The sequence below is a fragment of the Scleropages formosus genome, chromosome 7, assembly GCF_900964775.1.
Source record: "Scleropages formosus chromosome 7, fSclFor1.1, whole genome shotgun sequence".
In the NCBI taxonomy this organism is placed as follows: Eukaryota; Metazoa; Chordata; class Actinopteri; order Osteoglossiformes; family Osteoglossidae; genus Scleropages; species Scleropages formosus.
Window position 1 is genome coordinate 28,723,933 of NC_041812.1, and position 19,591 is coordinate 28,743,523.

Below are 19,591 nucleotides of genomic sequence, written 5' to 3' on the forward strand. Positions count from 1 at the left end.
TCAATGTGTGTATGAGTGTGTAAAGGTGCATATACAGATGTATTACACATGTATTCATCAATGAAACGTGTATCAATACAAGATCCAGAAAGGAGTAAAAACAGAGAATAAAATCTATTGCACCTTGCAGATGGGCAATATTCTGAGTTTGTTGCTTATAAAATCATATTGACACCACTTGCTACTGCACTCTGCTGGTGACCAGAAGTGAGGTTCTGTGTGCTGGGCTCAGTTCCAGCCCGGTCCTGTTAGCTACATTCAACAACATGAAGCGCACAGCCATTACAAAAATAACCACCCAAGCTTTACCCTGAGGCCTGCTCTTGGACTGCTGTTATACTGAGGTCTCACACAAACCAATGGCAAGTACAGTGAGGAAAAGGTAAAAAACTAGGGGCATGATGCTAAACTAAATCTGCTTCACTGTCTCTTAACACTGCTGAGGCTTCCCACGTCAAACAGTGCCGTTACTGCTACCAGTAACATGGCTGTCTTATGCCAAAATGCATGAGGCCATTGGCTGCTGGGCAATTATTCTGTAATCGCTGCAGATGCGCACATTGTACGGGCATTTATGCCTCAACGTTCCATACTAAACAAGCACGTATGCGTATGCATGTGCCTGCACATTGCAACTCTTTCCAAATCCATTTGATTTTTGTGTTGTGTGAGGTATGAGTAGATTGTGTCCAAGTCAGACGTTATATACTTAGAGAATTTTTCAGTTTCTGTTGCATTATTTTTCTTGTTTGTGTTTTTACAGTCTTTTTTTTAAAAATAAAAAAAAAAACAAACAAACAAACATAATGAAAAAAATATTCCTGTTTACGTTTCTTGTAAATCCCTCCCAATACAAGGGACGGATATAGGACAGACGTACAGACAACAGAGCAGTTGGCTTATTGACACATACTAGGGGTGAGGTGAAAAGAAGTGAAGTTTCTCTTGTCTAAGTTACACTGCACGCATGGTCAAAAGTGACTACAGCTGTTTTTCTTTAGTTTTGCTTTTATACACATAGCAGTTAAGAATCAACAACAAAAACACAATGAAATAAAATGAGATTTAGAAAACAACAACAAAAATAAAAATTAAAAACAGCTCATTCTCCAAGTTCTTAACTTTCTTCAGGAGAATTTAAAGTCTTCTTTCATTTTGTTTTTTGGGTTTTTATATCTTTCATTATATTTTTTCAAATAAAATAAAATTAGATCTGTAAGGTAAAGCAGCATTGTAACCCCTGGTGTCATATGCCACACCCAGTCAGCTCACAAAAGCACCAATCGGGCGTCTTTTTTTTTTTTCCTTTTTCTTCTTCTTTAAACTCTTTTTCATTTCCTATTTCAAAGCCCCAAAAGAAGTTCTGTACCCACATCGATGGAATGAAATTTCTTTCCTTTCTCGCTCAACGACAACAGGCTGAATCTCGCCTTCTGTCCAGAGGACGGATCAGGAGCAGAAGGTGGAGGGGAGACTGAGGTGTCCTTCTACTCTAGCTAATGACGTAGACTCTGTGGAGGTGGTTACTTCAGCTAATAGTGAGGCCACGTTGGCCTGCTACACTAGCATGTTCCGCAGGGATCACATCCTAAGTGCCACATGCTGATTGAATACATTTAACTGCAAGGCAGGGTTGAGGGGTCTTCTTTGAGAACTGTGCACATCTGTCTGTACCATCATTTGCACCGGCCTTTTGCGTGCCTTTCCTTGCCACCAAGCCACTAAAATTACATCCAAATACTCTGATTCTCCCTGCCTGATTTTAAAAGAAGATGGGGCAGATACCTTCTTCTTTCCCTCCAATGGAGGCTGTCTGTGTGTCCAGTCTATAGTCTTTGTGCGAATCGAGCTAGCTGGTCTCGTCTAACAGGAGGGAGGACTTTGCCCTTTGGCAATTCCAAGCTGTCACGCACCTGCCTAAGGCCCCATGTGAAAGAGCTCACTGCCGAAATTTAAGGGAAACAGACAAATTGTCTGCACACCACCTTTAGGTTTTTAGCTTTGAGGAAAATGAGAACACTTAAGAAAATGTGTTTTTAATACTGACAGTGCAACTGGGTGGGTTGAATTTGCTCATGCACAAACTTCTGTTTAACAGAATGGACTAGTCTTTGGGAGAGCATGGATCATGGGGTGTGGTTTGGTGGGGGGCTGCCACTGCTTTCCTGCAGACACCCAAAAGAATGATGCAGGTGGCTGGGCAAGTGGACAGGAAATGGGAAGTGAGACTGGATCCAGTTCCTGATAAGATGTAGAGCTCTAATTGGATGGAGCAGCAAGCAGAGTGAAGGACAGCAAGGAACGGGGTACAGAAGGGCCAGCAATCTCCTTTGGAAAGGCCCTGATCTCAGTTGCTGTGTCCACTTTTGTTTCATACCCAGTGAATGAGCCCCAGCTTGTTCAACTGGATATGTGGAACTGCTTTCCACAATCAGTCTTCCAGCTCTCTCCTCTCCTGACCGTTAATATTAGACATCTTTCTCCTCATGCCATTCATTTTACTGCTAACTGCATAGCACTTAATGAGGTTATCTTTTTTGTTTTCTCCTCTAAAACAATGCTTTAATCCCTGCCCCAGACAGACTGGACAAGGCTTGGCCCTTTCAAGGTTCCAGTTTTGTGCGTCTACGTCCTTTCTATGACTCTTCAAAGTGGCTGACAGCTCCCAAAGCTCTGTGTCACCGCTCCTCCGTTTTCTTTTCCATTTCTACAGAACGGGATTCCAAAGTGACACTTGGTCCCACTTTATACATTTCAATAAAAATAAATTGACATCACTTTATCTCACCGAAATAAGGCTAAGAAATGGAAAGAAAAATGTTACAAAAAACCTAAATCAAGGACCCTCCTGTCTTCAGTGGTATTATGTGCTGATTTTATGAAACACTGGCTGACTGCAGACAGCACTGTGTAAATGCACAAGTAGTTGTCATGAGTAACTGTAATGAGTATTGGTATGCCCTGGTGTGTATTTCATTTTAAGAGGGAACAGAGGCTGTGGGCAACTGTTCTGTGACCAGAGATGAGATAGTCTGTCTGTAAAGGGGCAGGACCGCAGCCTGAGTGCCCACACCGTGGTAAATGAAAGCCATCACACTCATTCTATTCCTGTCAGAAGAAAAATGCTGAGGGGTATGCTTAAAATACAGCCTTTCTCCCAACCCTCTTATTGGATTTCCATCGATATAAAACACAAAACTTGAAGTAAACAAGAAGATTCCACATTATAAACACAAACTTTTCTCCCCAAATGTCCTGCTCACCTGTACTCTATCATGATCAGGACGTGCGGCACTGGACACTCTAAAATGCACTGTTCCACATTGGAATTGCCCAAGATTATGGGTGAGTGAATAGGTGTCTATCTACCAAAAGAGATCTGCTGTTTCCAGGACAACTGCATGCAGGGCACAGGATCATGCTATGGGGTGTCAGTCTTTCTGCCTCTCGTTGCTCTTACAGAGAAATTGGAGGCCTTGACACCCATTCCACTTATACTGCCGTATCCTTTCAGTGGAAGGGAAGGGATCAGCTGGGATTTGTGAGAGGGTCTGATGCTTGCAAATGCAGTACAATGAAATGGAAAGGTGATTTTGCACAGCGAGGGGACATCAACTGGAGACAGGCAAATGTTGAACGTGTGATGGGTTCATTTCCTTTACAAAACAGGGTAACTCATCCGTGGTTTTCCTATCCCAGATCCAGGGACTGATGGGTAGAAAATGTATTGCAAAGTCAATACTAAATACTTTTTGGAAAGCTTTTTGTAAAAACAGCTTTGAACCTGTCTTAAAACAGCCTTGTGTCCCACATAACCTCATGTAAAGCAAGAGAGAGGGTACAGCTGCTTCCCCTAAAGAACATACACAGTAGAGGGCTTCTGTGTATCCATGCATGTGGGTGGGACGTGCGGATTTGTTTCTGTTTCAAAATACTGTGGATGTGGAAACTCACTGAAAATTCACTGAAACCCAGAATAAAATGAAAGTGCAACTAGTGTGGGAAATGGCACATGAAGTACGGGCCTAGCTGCAATGACCACTGCAGGGTCTTAATGAGGTACACAAGGAAGTGGGTGCAGGCACGACGTCAACCACCAACAGAATGGAGTGTGAACACATCTGTATGTGTGTTTACAGCTAAGTATGTGTCTGATACCTACTTGAAGATTAAGACAGAAGGGCCACCTGATTTATTTGAAAGCAAAAAGGGAAAAGTTTTTATTTTTTCCTTTGAAGAGCTCTGCTGCTGGTGTGTTCTGACATCTGATGTTCAAGGGGTCCTAGCAACCCAACCCCCCCCACCCCAAACCACAGCCCTTCCTCCAGCACCTTCCCACCCCCCCATTGCCCCAGATCAGACCTCCTGGTCCTCGAAAACCTCCAGGAATAATGGGGGAAACAGTTCGGTAGGACATTCCACCTTCATGTGCAGGAAACGACTGGCGTGGCAGGCCCCAATCATGCGCAGGTCCGTCACCTTCATCAGCAGCTTTGGCCAGAAATGGGGAATGTTGTGCTTCCGGTAGTTGATGTAGTGTTCAAAGGCCAGCAGGTACATCTCCTGGCACTTCTCTATCTTCTCTACGCAGGTGAGGCCAGAGCGGTCTGTGCAGGTACACAGTAGGAAATTATATCAACCAACAGTGAACGGACAAAAGAAAATGGTGAAAGGACAAAAATGCAAATCAAAGAGGAGCAAAATTTCTTTTCAGTTCAAAAACAGTTCAATTCAGTTCAACAATTTAATTCAAAACCAGTTCCTACATACAGTTACAACATAGGGAAAGCCCCTTTCCCCCCATTGTTATCGACTATCCTGCTTTTCCAGCACTGTAGACACACTGATCTGTTGAAGACCATGTCAAACCCTTACACTCCTGGTCTAGTAAATTTTGTTCATGCCACAGAAGCTTTGAGATATACATTGGTTTGTTGTGTTATGAATGTTTGCCTTAACAGTTTTTAAAGATAAAAATACTTTCCAGATCATTTATTTATTTTTAATAGCCCTTTCTTCTCTTTTCAGAAAAATAGTGTGTGTTGCAGAGCAAAAGCTCCTTGTTTTTCTGTGCCTAGTTCTTGGCAATAGAACCCATGAAAGTGCCAGTACAAGAGTGTGTCACTGGAACACACACACACATTTTCAGAACCGCTTGTCCCATACGGGGTCACGGAGCCTACCCGGCAACATAGGGCGTAAGGCCGGAGGGGGAGGGGAAACACCCAGGACGGGACACCAGTCCGTCACAAGGCACCCCAAGCGGGACTCGAACCCCAGACCCACCAAAAAGCAGGACCATGGTCCAACCCCCTGCGCCACCACACCCCCAATACTGGAATACACTTTTTTCTCAATTTATGGACACAATTGAGAGCAGAAGCCTATTCATAACATAATGCATTTCTTTTTAACACCAACTGTTTACATTAACTTACTATACATTAGCCCTTTCAGCACCATTACATTATAGTCACATAAACTGTTGTAGCAAGGCTGCCCACAGTCGGTAACAGTTTTCCAGCGCAAGTAGTCTATATATTAACAATTAATCTTCCCAAATATTTTTACAAGGCATATTCAGACCACAACAACCTTAGTTATCGTGAGGAAGTACATGTTTTAAAACTATTTTAACAAACTGAATTGGGATTCTCAGGACCAAATCTGTGACCCTCTGTGCGATCTGGTTTCACATCCTGTGCTCTTTGCTAGACACATGGAGTCAGGTGTGTTTCCTCCCCTCTACTCATGGCTCCTCACCAGAGCTCATGAGCAGCACAGCTTGTAATAGTGCCACCTCCGTGTCGTCCAGATTGAACTGTGCCAGGCTCTTTCCCAGGTCGAAGATGGCATCTGACACCACTCCCAGACCACCATTCTTCAGCTGCTCTCGCTTGACGGCCATCTCTCCGCTCAGAGTGAGCGTCTCGCTCTCAGGGTCATAACGCACAGCTGCCCTCAGTGACATGATCTCCATGCAGCAGCCCTTCAGCAGGATGATCTGATCTTCACAAGGCAGCTGGGGTGAAGGGAACAATGTAAATTAGAATACATAAATTAGCACTTATACATACATAAAGACCAATACACATGTCAAACCTGTAGTCCTCCCTCCTGCACACACACGTGTACATTTGCCTTAACTGCCATAAAGGTCAAACCAGTTTCTGTGGGTATCACTACTGATGTGCTATTCTAGTAAAGTCAATCACTTTGGACAAGATGTAACAGACTTTCTAATTCGCACTACTATGACACTGATTATCAGACTGCAACATTTTTTCTGTTATATACATTTATTCCACCTTATCTGTCAGAGACATGTAAATCAGGTGAACCTCTCTGGATGAAATTGGAGTACAGACACCCCTCTACTTACGTAAATTTGACTTTCGTAAAGTGGGACTTAGGTGAAAAATTCCCGGCATACACATTATTAAAATACAGCACTTTTATTTTACGCAAAACATCTGAAATACATTAAGTGCAAGTCAGCGAAGCCAGACAAGGCTGCAAGCTGCATCTTCCCAGTTCCCATGTGTTTTGAGCTGTGAACACATCTCCTCTCCTTAGTGTAGTGCGCTTGAAGGAAAACGAGAACCGTCTCGCAAGTGTACAGCAATCGATTTGGAGATGAAATTGAAAATAATAAGGAAGTATGAAGGTTTTTTATTATTATTAAACAATTCAAACACTCACAATACAAGAGCATTAATCCAGAACAGTCAAATGGAAGCATGAGGGTGGACAAAGATTATGGTTTACAGCACAGGAACCAGGTTTAGCCATATTGACTATGAATACGATAGTGATAGATGCTGCACGTATAATGGAGCATGTGATGATGGCATGTGCTGATTTTGAATGGGGGGAGGACGGGGAATCTGACATACGTAACTTTTGACTTACGTAAGGAGTTGAAGAACGGTCTATTAGCGCAAGTCGAGGGGTGTCTGTATCTATTAAATTCAGTAAAAGAATCAATGTAAGTCTAATGTACTATTGATAAAAAAATGGTAGGAGGTTATCAGGATTTATCTGTCCGGCGTTTTATGCACCTGCTCGAGCGATGAACATCGGTGCATCAAGCGAAAGGTAACAAACTATGTTTACTTAAGAGTCACATGTCCGTAACCATGTCTCTTTCTCTTAATATAATGCACAAATTGTATTTTTGCTGAGATGTACGTCGCTTTGAACGAAAGTTTCTGCTAAATAAATAAATGTAAATGTAATGTAAATGTATATGATGGAAAAATGTTTACCGCATTTAAAAGAGAATTTTCTCAAATTGCCTCCATCAAACAATCATCCATCATCCATTTAAGAAGGAAGGAATATTAAAGTATTTCATGGGCTTGTAGTGTCCTCCACCATTATGTGACTCCAACTGGGTTTATCTGTGCTGCCCTGGGATTTCGCTCTGATTCGATCAAAAATAAAACAAGAGCTACAGAATTAAAGCTGTGTAAAGACAATAATCTTGGAAGTGAAAAGATCCACACAATGAAGATGATTATAGAGAAAAATCTAAGCAAACAATAATTACTCAATTAGGCTGGGGGGTGAGTTGATCCATGTCTGAAGACACACTCAAGGATGCATAAACAATCAGTGACCTGTGGATGTAAGTGTAACTGTGCTTATTATATCTCTGCACAGTTGATACAGTTTTAAATTGTTGTAATTTTTTTTGTGTTTACACAGTTAAACTATTTATAAATTATACAATTTTTACAATATGTTTGTACTGCTGGGTACTGTATTGGAGAAGTTCAGTTTAAGTACCTTCTTGATGGTGCAAAGCAAGGACTCCATCTGGGACTTGAACTGGTAACTTTACAGCTGTCTTTAACTACTATGCTAGCAGCTTTTCATGCTGGTTAGTAAGATTTTCAATTGTCTTTTAATATCTATAACAAATACCAAAGATTAAGGCACATTGACATACACTGCATCCTTGGAGGCACAGAAATGATAATAATGCAAAACTGGTGTCCCAACCCTAGAAGTTTCATTCTATTAGTCAGATAAAATGACAGACACTAAGGTTCAAAACTTGAGTCCTTGAATCAAAGGAGACGCCATGTGGAAAGCTGCTGAAAGCAGGTACACAAACATACAGCAGACCACCTTGTGTATGACAGACGGACCTCAGAGAACATAGGTAGTTTTTTGGCAAAGTCAACCACACGGGTGATGGCAGGAGTGATGATCTTGGTGAACTCGCTAAATGCCTCCAGGTCCACCTTGTCCCCATCTGATGTGGGTGCCACTGGAGACTGGCCAATGTCTTCTGGCTGCAGAGAGAGAGAGGCAAAGGACACAGACTGGTGAATAGTCGATGATCTGGGTGGCATGGCGGCACAGCGAGTAGCGCTGGTGTCTCACAGTGCCTGGGAGGTGTGAGAGGACATGGGTTTGATTCCTACTCAGTCTGTGTGGAGCTTGCATGTTCTCCCCATGTCTGTGTGGGTTTCCTCTGGGTGTTCCTGTTTCCTCCAACAGTCCAAAGACATCCTGTTCAAGTTCACCCATAGTGTGTGAGTGACAGAGAGAGTATGTTTCACTGATGTATGGATGAGTGTCCCAGTGTAAGTCACCTTGGTGAATAAGGTGTGTGGGCTTATAACACTACATAGTATCCATTGGAAGTTGCTTTTTTAAAAGTGTTTGCTAAATAAATAAATGTAAATGATCCAGACATAAATCTTAGCAAATAATGGATGAAAACCGTGGGGGCAGAAACAGAGCAAGAGATAAACATAGAAGCAAAAACTACACAGACTGACTTGAGTAAATAGGTATAGCTTGGATATTAGATAAGACATTTGAATTGTTCATTTGATCAAGGCATTCAGAAAATAGTTTTTCCTGATTTAAGGACAGATATTGAAAGAAGGTTCTTCATTAAATGATAAAATGAAGTTTCCTATGTATTCTGGATCAATTTTTTTTCCAGCATGTACACTGGCTGCTACTGTTAAGAACATTTGAGTTACGAATTTTCAAACATGTAGCATTTTGCATTTCACTTTAAAGTGTATTCTCTTCATCATTCTACTTTCTAAAATTTCTACTGGAATGAAAGAGAACTAAGTTTTGACATCCTACCACATCCTGGCTTTCCCAAACAGTTTAGGATTGTTGGACCACCTTAATCCAGCTCACTTCCACAGTGTTACCAGATTGTGCCTAATTTTCCCTGAGTGTTGGGCAATAACAATTTGATGAATGTTGCACGTTTGTGGGATGAACAGGTCAGCTGTTGGCACTAAGTAGAGCTTTGTGGGGAGAGGATACTTTTATTTTCAGTCATTTTACACAATTTTAACGTAGATATAAAGTAGTTAATAAAAATGTTCAAATGAAAAGTCACAGGCAACATGGGACACAACAAGTAGCTCCACTGCCACACAGCAGCTGGATGGTGTGAGAGGACATGGATTCAATCCCTGGCCAGCCTGTGAGTGTTTCCTCCCATAGTCCAAAGACATGCAGTTCAGGTTACTTGTTGATGCTAACTTGCCCTTAGTGTATGAATGGATGAGTGACTGCATGTGTGTCTGGCTTCTCTGCGATGGACTGGCTTCCCATCTAAGGTGTACCCCCTCTCAACCTTGTACCCAGTGCTTCTGGGATAGGTTCTGTTTTCCTGTGATCCTGCTCAGGACAAGTGGCTATAGAAATTGGATGGATGGGTGAAAAGTCTTCCAAAGTAATTTGTATTTATTATAAGTATACGGAAGATTTTCTATAATCTATCCTGCAAACAAATCAAGGTACATCGGTATTATTAAGCTTTTACTGATTTTAGAAAGTTGAAAGTGACCAGAACCTGAACACTGGACATGTTTATGTGATGAATCAATCAGGATTGAATAAGAGATTGTGTATTTTTATTTTCAGTGGCCTTAAATTAAGTCTTGCTTTTAATGTAATTTTAAGTTAATAAAGAATAGTAAAATGAGTGTTACACTGCAATGGACAAGCATCCTGTGCACAGCATACCCTCATTGCTACCTATGCTTCTGGGTTAGACTCCAGACTGCTGCAACCCTCATTTAGGACATATAGTTGTTGATAACGGATTGATGGATGAAAGTGTTACAGTGTAATTGTATTTATTTATGTATTTATCTGAGTTTTTATAGAACCTAATCTGTAAATAAACTGGTAGAAAAAGCAATTGTATATACATGTGTATCATTATGACTATTTTTGCACATATCAGAATTGGGTCACACCCAAATATCAGTAGTACATCATAGTGCAGTATTTGAAGAAGCTGCAAACATGTACAATGTGGGCCACACACACAAAAAACAACATTAAAATGTCAGAACTTCTACAGTAAGAATGTTATCTCTGTCCAGCAGGGTATGTATGATACTTACCTCGGGTACTAGTATCATGCATTCATGATAATGTACGTCCTGTGTTGCCTAATGCAAATATTTGGACAAAGTGTTACATTGCCTGGATACAACATGGGTATGCCTACAACAGTGAACCAGAACTGCTGCCCCAGTTTGGAATTTCTACAATCAGTGCATTCCAAATAAACTGGGGTTCTGCTTATTGCATCCATGTTATTTCAATGTGCAACCATTTAGCTGAAGAATACCACAGCTCGAAAATACCACAATCTTAATGTCACCACATACACCAACACAAGCAGTTCAAGGAAATGTCCTAATACTGTAGTAAACAAACATCTTAATCATTCCAGTCCTGGACTGTAACAAAATGTACAAACTCACACAGGATTCTAAGTATATCTATGTTTATCGACTAACTGATGAAATGTTACATCCATTCTTTGTAAATACGAGTTCTCAGCTAATTTAAAGTAGAAAAAAGTAGAAACTCAATACACTGTATAATGTGAAATGCACGTGTTAATGGACATCATATCAGATGATGTGATTTATATGTTATCTAAATTGTTTTCACTGTACACACACACACACACACACACATTTTCAGAACCGCTTGTCCCATACGGGGTCGCAGGGAACCGGAGCCTACCTGGTAACACAGGGCGTAAGGCCGGAGGGGGAGGGGACACACCCAGGATGGGACGCCAGTCCTCCGCAAGGCACCCCAAGCGGGACTCAAACCCCAGCCCCACCGGAGAGCAGGACTGTGGTCCAACCCAATGCGCCACTGCACCCCACTTTTCACTGTACATTGATCAGAATTTGAATGGAAAAATACATCTAAATAATAATTTAGATGAAACTGTCACTGAGATAGGTCGCATTTTTCTTGTATTCTTTGTATTATTCTTCTCAGTTGTACTTTTTTTGGAGATAGGAGTGTACTAAATGAATAAATATAAGTAAATGTACAAAACCCCAAGTCGCAGAATGTCAGCTAAGTGACTGTTTGCTTTTACAAAACTGTGTACTTATAAGAAAGTTGCTAGTTTCAGGTGTTCCACAAAATAGAGCTTTGCAGCTGAGTAAAAGAAAATTGAATTAATATGTTTTGAATCATAGTAGCACTTGTAATGGCAATCGAAACATACGATAGAATTTACTTCAATGAAACAGATTCTTCTTTAAAAAAATTCTAATAACTTAAAATAGTGTAACGACCCACATTACTGAGATGTATGATGTTTGAGCAGAAAAAAATGTTTATTGTAACTAGTTGAGAATTATGGGTAAAATGTAAAAGCGTTGTACAACTGCTGTGGGGGCTTATGGCGATTATGAGGGGACGAGTGCCTGTTGGATAATGTGGAGGGAAAAATAAAACTTGAGAAAAGCTAAACAGGCTGGGAAGGCTGGCTTGAGGAGCAGATCCTTGAAAGAAAAGGGATCCTCAGACCAAGAGCATTGTTTCCTGCCAATACCTCTTGCCATGTGCCAGGGTTACAATAAACATCCATAATGAATGCTGTCCATGCATCCTTCTTTACCCCATCTGAACCCTAAAGTGTAGCGTGATACAATATAGTAAACTGTATATGTGTACACACTGTATATATTTGATGTTCCAGTCAGTGATGTGTTTTAATACTGTATAATTACAGTACTAGTGGATACTAAAATAACGATTAACTCAGTGCTAGTTCAAAGCGTTATAATTTCATTTCCCCTGTCGAGCACGCAGTAATTTCTGACAAAAAAAAAAAAAAGAAACACTGGCTGTATTGGGTACATAATACTAAGCTATTTTGTCAGCTGTTTTTGTCACACATTATGCTATTCAGTTACTCCTGACGCCACAACATTAGATTTGGTCATATTATATAAGAGACAGAATTAACAAACATCACTACTGTGATCTTCAGCTTTTCCTTTTAAATAGTTGAACAAGAAATTAAATTAATGAAGTACTCGTAAAACATTAAGGATGGGAGGACAGGTCAAAGCAAATGGAAGAGACACATCAGTATGATGAAGAAATCAGTCATTGGGTTGGTCTCTTCGAAGGGACATGAAAGACAGAAAGGCAAACACTCCCTGCTCACCAGGAACTTGCGCTTCTGTTTCCAGTGGGAACCCTGGGCATTCGTATGGCGATGGGCGTCAGTCACCATGCGGATAAGCTCCCACTCAGAGCTTGTGGGCTCAGGCCGGTTCTGCAAGGTCTTCACCATCTCCTCCTTCTTCCGCCGCTCTCGGTTCTCCTCGATCAGACGTCGCTTGGCCACCCTCTTTGATTCGTCCAGAACCACTGTGGGGAGAAAGAATGTGAGGTTGATGTAAAAGAAGCAAGAGAGACGGGAAGTGTTAAATACAAAAAGAGCAAAAGATAAACAAAATAAATCACAATCTGGATCAACATAGCTGTTACCGTTAAGAGCGAAGGCATATTGTGATGGTGAACATAGCTGTAGAAAAATAAAATAAACTACATGTATCCCAGGATATGCTAAATCTATAGTATTAGTTTGCCTTAAAATCTCTCACAAAACAATAAATCACTTTACTCAGTTTACACAACTGGATCCACACACACACACACACACACACACACACACACACACACACACCTACCTCAGTCTCCTGACCGTGCTCAGCATGATATGGACCACGTTGATATTAACAGTGTCTTGTGTTACTGTGTTTGGCTTAACCATGGCACCAAAATGTAAATGTGATGTAAGTGATGGTGATGCATCAAAGAAAAGGAAAACAATCACGACTGAAACTAAAGTGGAAATAATAAAGTGATGGGGAAAAAGGTGAAATGCCAACGAACATTGGAAAAGCCAACATTAGTTTCTTTGTTTTTTATACACACACACACACACACACACACACACACACACACACACACACACACTCTCTCTCTCTCTCTCTCTCCTCCTCTCTCTCTATAATAAATACTGTAGTTACATTTTTTATTATTATTATTATTATTATTATTATTATTATTATTATTATTATTATATTAAAGATGTTTTAGTGCATCCGGAAGTGTTTCTGTAATGTTTTTTATGCATAGACAGGTACAAGTTATAGGATATAGTAAGACAAACATTTGACAAGATACCCACCATACCTAATTGTTCTGATTCACGTCAAAATCAGACTTAGGAATGGAACTCGTTCGTAATCCGGGGATGCCCGTAATGCGAGCTAACAAGAAGTAGCCTGCACTAATATTCTGTGCGTTTAGCTGTGGAGGTTGGGTCACTGAGGTGCACTTACAGTCCATGGCCATGCCCACAGCAATGCACTTCTTGAAGCGACACAGCTGGCACTGATTGCGAGTGATCTTGTCAATGATGCAGCAGCTGTCATACTTGCAGGAGTAAGAGGGGTGGAGGTTTTTCTGGATAGTACGTCGGAAGAAACCCTGGTAAAAGCAGGAAAATGAGACAGGCGGAGAACTCAAATCACCTGCCTTGTTTGGGTTGACTGAACAGAAGCATCTCACAGGAGAAAAGACCTGTTATGTGAAGCCACTCTCAAAATCTTGGTTTTGAGGAACATTACATTTTTGGATTTTTTTTCTACATGCACTGCTTTGCAGCTCAGGGCAGCTGTGAAAACCAGAAACTTGGAAGATGACAGAACTGGGGAGTGTAGTACTGGGCAATCACACGTCAAACAGCAATCGAAAGGGGACAGGCTCTTCAGCCAGAATAGTGAAGCGCCAAGCAGGGAGATCAGAAAGTCATACAAAAACAATTGGACGTGTCAGGAACAGTGGGAGACAATGTCAGCGCTGTCACTGGCTCTGTCTGGGGTGGGATGTCTTGCCAGAAGACAATGTTTGATCTTGATGTGAGAGAGGATGCTAAAAATGTCACGCTCGCAACACGGTTTGTCAGAAGCTGTATCTTTGCATCTGTAGCGGGTAGTTAATTTTTACATCTTTTAAGGCACAGATCTTGCTGTGAATTTCCTCGGAGAGTGTGAGATTAGACTGTGTTGTCTCCAAGTGTGTAAGCATGAGTCTTTTTCATGCAGCAGCTTGGGTTACCTGGCACTCAGAGATTCTGCAAGGAAATGTGTCCGTGCATGAATTTGTGCCACTGTCCCTTTCGATGTGCATCCTGGCTTTCCTCATCGTTAAAAATCGTCCATCTGCACAGACATGCAACCGTACCCTCCCCATGTTTCAAACACACGTTCCTGTATTCACCATCTCCTTTGAGTGCATGTCTGACCCCGGGTGACCCTGAGTACCTGTCCCTGCAGGAAAGTGTGGCACACAGCAATGACTCACCTTGCAGCCCTCACAGGTGATGCATCGGTAGTGGTATCCAGTGGCCTTGTCTCCACACACCACACAGGGCTCATCCTTCTCCAGGTAGCTGGGGATGTACCCTGGAACAGAGAGGCTCAGCACTAGGGGGCGGGGGCAGCACCGTTTGGCCCATGAGGAAGAGTAGGAGGAGGAGGAGTGAAGGAGGGGGCAGCGTTACCAGAGGAATGAGACTGCGGCTAACATGCTAATACCATACACTGGAGCTTGCCGACTCAAACATATACATCAGGGTTCTGAATGCACACTGTGCTGCCAATGTGGAAGAACCATTCATTTACTGAATTCATTTTCATCATTTCCATCGCTGTACAGTGCCACGATAATTTATGTTCCTTTCCTCAGGGTACAGATACTGATATGTCATATACCCGCACAGCGCATTGACCACCTCCCTTGCTGGACTTTTAGCAGAGCCAACTGCAAATGACCATGACCAGTACGCCCATCAGATGAACAGGAGCGGCACTGCAGGCGCAGTCTGTTGTCAGACCACAGCCACAACTACTCAGCCGAATGTAATGAAACCAAAAACTACTCAAGTACTGAGGTTACTGGGATTTAAATAAAGCTTTTTAATGTTATAAACCAATAGCAATGTTAACATGTACAATATGCATTTTAACTAATCTTTTTAATGAATACAATTTGCTGTACAAATAAAATTAGAGAATCATTTACTGAAATCAAACAAAAGAACACCTTCTACTAGTTATGATTACTAGCCCTTATTTAGTTACACCTTTTGTCCAAGCTGACTTACTTTTAGGTACTAAAATATTCACAGAGATAACAATTTACCCATTTATATAACAAATTTACAGCTCTAACCATTACACTACCTGCTGGCTCAAATGACATTACATCATTCAGTTGCCATTTATCAGATATCTTTAACCAAAGTGTTCACCATTTTAAAGAGCAGGGTATTTACACTAGAGGAGTTCAGAATAACGCAGTACAGCAGTGAGAGGATTGGGATTCGAACAGATGACCTTTAGGTTACCTGTCATTATCTGTAACTGCTACACTACTGACTGTCCCATAAAACAAAAACACAAAGTAACACTGACCAAATAAATAAAACATGAAAAAGTGCAGTGAGTTGAGATGCACCAAATCCAAAGAGAGGCATAGAATACCATCAGGTTTGTCACATTCTCTGAACTTGTCGTACTCACTCAGATAATGTCACTATAAATAGTCACAAGAACTGGCTTGAATACAAGGTATATAGCTATCTTACTGCAGCTCACTAAACGTTTTCTAACTTTGATACTAAGTGAAATCCCATTGCTGATGCTCACACTGATATTCTGGTGAGAAAGTAAACAGAGCTGCTTACCTATTTAGTAGACAGTAGACTTAGTCGACAGTTAGGAAGCTGGTCAATTACACTGCATTAAAGGGTTGTTGCAGTTTTACGGTGCTCTTATCAGTATCACTTTATTTTGTTTTTGCTGCTGCTATATAGCGACCCACGTTTCCTCTGTGTAATTCCATGTATTGATCTAGTTCATCTGTTTCTGCGTGCTGCATAGTAACTTTACTTATCTACAGTTTCGCCATTCCATCCTATAGTCTGACAGCATGGTGTGCTGAAGACTATGAATGACTCTGGGTGTAAGTAGAATAGTCATACCGCTTCTTTGTTTACTTACAAATTATGTTATAGTTTTGGTTTCAGTTCTTAGCCTATGCAAATTAGTAAGCTTCACATTGCAGGAACTGACATGTAGCATAGTGGGAGGCTTGTAGTGTGGAGACCAATGCAGTCCACCAAGGGAGGCCACAACTACTACACGGGTTCTGCTGTCCATATTCTGTTCTATGAGGTACCATGTTTGTCTGACACATCCGGCCCTAGAGTTATCATTGCAGACCCTAACGTTTTCATTGCAACAGTAACCTGGTATTCTTCTCTCATCAAACCTGGTTCGACTTCCTGACTAGCTGAAATGTGAATCACTCCAGAAAATAAAGCCATTCCTGCAGCCCCCTCCACTAACTATTCCTTCTCCCACATCTCTTTTCCTTCCAGCAGAGGTAGAGGCACAGGCCTCCTCATTTCTCCCCAGTGGGAATATTTGGTTCTCTCTCTCCATCTTCCTGATCTGTCCTCCTTTGAATTCCATGCTCTCTCCATTCCTGCCACAGCTACACTCTTAGTGGTTGTTCCCTATTGGCTTCCAGGCTGCTTCCTGGTGACCTTGAAATCTTATTGAGTTCTCCCCTGTGGACAACAGTCCACTGATCGTCTTGGGTGACTTTTACTTGCCTTTAGTGCTAACAAGGCAGGCCGTCATCTTGAACTTGACCTGAAACTGCAGTTTTCCTGCTCTCTCTGTCACTCTGCTTCATGTTTCTCACCATTTCTTCAATTCCTTTCAGCCCTCCATCACCATTACTAAGCTCGCTTTTGCTTCTACACTCTGTCACATTCTGCGGTACCTTAAAATCTTTCTCACCCTCTTCCCTCTCCTTGACTGTGCTCTTTTGCCTCTTCCTCCTTGCCTGCCCACTACTGAAAATTTCACTTTGTTCTTCAGAGTTAAAGTTAATTCCATCACCAACAAATTCTCGGATTCATCTGTGCCAGTCGTGTTGGATCTAACAGCAAAGCATTATTTTCCGCATTTGAGCCCATATCAGAAGGTGAAATCTGATACCTTCTGTTCTCAGAGTCTTTCCTAGGCTGTTTTTTTCACTATGGGTCTGGAGGACAAGTTATTCATGCTTTATATCCTTTTGACTTAAGGCAGGATTCTCTGGCTCACAGTTCTGCACCAGTCCTTGAACAGTGGCCACCCTCACTGAGAGCAATGACACCGCAGGAGGGTGATGTGTCCCTGTAGGTTTGTGTGAGGGGGAATCTGCGTCTGATGCAAAGTGAGAACTTGCCCAGTGTCGATATGGCCGGAAACAATGCAGACAAATCAATACTAAGCTCCAGTTACCACAGTGGTACTCAGCTGCAGGCCTTGTTGCGTTTGTGTCCAATAGCGCCATGTGCTGCAGCAATGAAAGCTGTCCTATTTAAATCAGACCCTGTGATGACTCTAAGGCCGGTCACATTTTTTGAGCTTGTTTGCTCACTAAAGACTAAAATACCAGTGATCCAAGTGACATCCATAAGAGACTGTCTCTTAAATGAGAGCCTGTCTTTATTACCCCGTTTTGACCAACAAAATGAACCACTGGTCGTAGTCTGTTACCAGCCACTAGTGTGCCTCAGCATAACCGTTTTTGCTCTAAAAGCAGCCTCCTTCTTTTCATTTTCTCTCTCAGCCTACGAAGACCCTTCAAACCCCACATTCAAACCACTAGACGACTGTCGCTGAAGCAAATAGAGCAAAGAAGTTCTAGTATCAGTTGACAAAAACCCTTCGGCCAACGTGTTTGCGTGCCCTTGCTGCTTACCAATAGCTGCAGAGCTCACTTGAAATGCTTACTCTCCAGATCGAAAGGGCAATCTTGGTATTTTGTTAGTGGCTGAAGAAGTGTACCATGTGTGCCTGGTACGCAATACTGCAATTCCAGGAAAGAGATATGGGGCACGTAACTTGCAGCAAGCCCCACAGCAGCTTGATACGAGATAAGCACGCAAATAATAATTCTTTGTATGTAACAGTTGAATATGATCCTGTAACATTCACAATACTGCTTTATTGCAAAGGCCACTGCAAACTCCTTCTGCCATAACAAGAAGGTTGAATGAACAGGAAACAATCCCTGGAACTGAAAACAAGGCTTGTTTCCTGCCTCAGCTTTTTGCAAGTCCTCCAGTGTGGACCACACCAAACTCCTTCCATGCAGCAGTGTGTTAGCCCTGTCCTCCTCACCCCCTGCAGACTGGTCTCTTCAGTGGTGCGCTTAGTAGGCCCTTACCAGACATACTCTTCACTGAACATTGGCTGTTTTTCCTCTTCCTCTTCGGGCAATCGAGCCACCTGCAGGGAGAAACAGACAGACAGAGACAGTGTGCAAAATTGAACACAGCGGACTGGCATGCAAACGCCTTCATTTGGTCTGGAGATAACACGTCTGCTGCTATAACAAGTCAGCCAACTATCCTTTAGAGCCCAGTTCAAGAGCAAAGCACTGGTTCCTACTTCTGGTGACTGCCATGCATCTTGGCACCCAGTGACAGCACTACTTCAGTGTCCTCAGTTGGGTTCGAGAAGCGCGGGGAGAATGGTAAGAAAAAGCAAAAGGCAAACAGGGACATGGATGCGAATAGATCAGAGCGTGTCGCATGCTGCTAAGAGAAATTTGCCAGCTTTACCATCCTCAGGGACAGCTGTGAACCTCCTTTACATAATGAGAGAGCGTCCTAAAAATGTAGCAAATGCCGGCAGCAGCAAATATAATTCCTCAAGAGACTTAGCCTTGTTTGCCAGTTTCTCACCGGAGAATATCCATGTATGCAAAACTCAACAGGAAAAAATATCTACAAGAGACGTAAACTGTCGATAGCAATTCTTTAAATGCTTACAGAGACATAAATCACTGATATGGAAGAACTGGCATAGAAACACATGAACGGGACAACGGGAATGGTTGTAGTACAGGGCTCTGTATAACTAAATATCGACTGATATTTCAGTGTTTTCACACCAAAAGTCCAAAAAACTGAACAACCCTCAGGAGTTTTGGCATGGGTTATGAGACCCCTAACTGACAACTACATTTGCTGTTTAGCCCCTTAAGAGGATGTTGTTTCACAAGATTCTTAATTTTGCTAATTAATATATAGTATGATGTGTGCACAACCCCCATAACACACAGCACCTTGTGTCTTTTCAAACTGTAACATTATTATAGTATACTGCCAGCCTATGTTGCAACTAAACAC

At 41.9% G+C, this 19,591-nt stretch overlaps 1 protein-coding gene across 5 annotated transcripts in view; it reads right to left on the reverse strand.

The window, feature by feature from the left end:
- Positions 1 to 1,167: 1,167 nt before the first annotated feature.
- The window catches only part of LOC108926801 (thyroid hormone receptor alpha-like), a 142,671-nt gene continuing 124,247 nt past the window's right edge, over positions 1,168 to 19,591 (reverse strand). For 4 of the 5 annotated variants that reach the window (XM_018739754.2, XM_018739753.2, XM_018739750.2 and 1 more), the window contains 7 exons: positions 18,625 to 18,686; positions 14,698 to 14,819; positions 13,674 to 13,821; positions 12,488 to 12,693; positions 8,157 to 8,303; positions 5,764 to 6,022; positions 1,168 to 4,607 (listed from right to left, as the gene is read on the reverse strand). In XM_018739754.2, coding sequence (XP_018595270.1) covers positions 4,357 to 4,607; positions 5,764 to 6,022; positions 8,157 to 8,303; positions 12,488 to 12,693; positions 13,674 to 13,821; positions 14,698 to 14,819; positions 18,625 to 18,686 — 1,195 coding nt within the window. In that variant the 3' untranslated portion in view covers positions 1,168 to 4,356. The remainder of the gene's footprint in view (positions 4,608 to 5,763; positions 6,023 to 8,156; positions 8,304 to 12,487; positions 12,694 to 13,673; positions 13,822 to 14,697; positions 14,820 to 18,624; positions 18,687 to 19,591) is intronic. The other variant, XM_018739755.2, reaches the window with a different exon arrangement.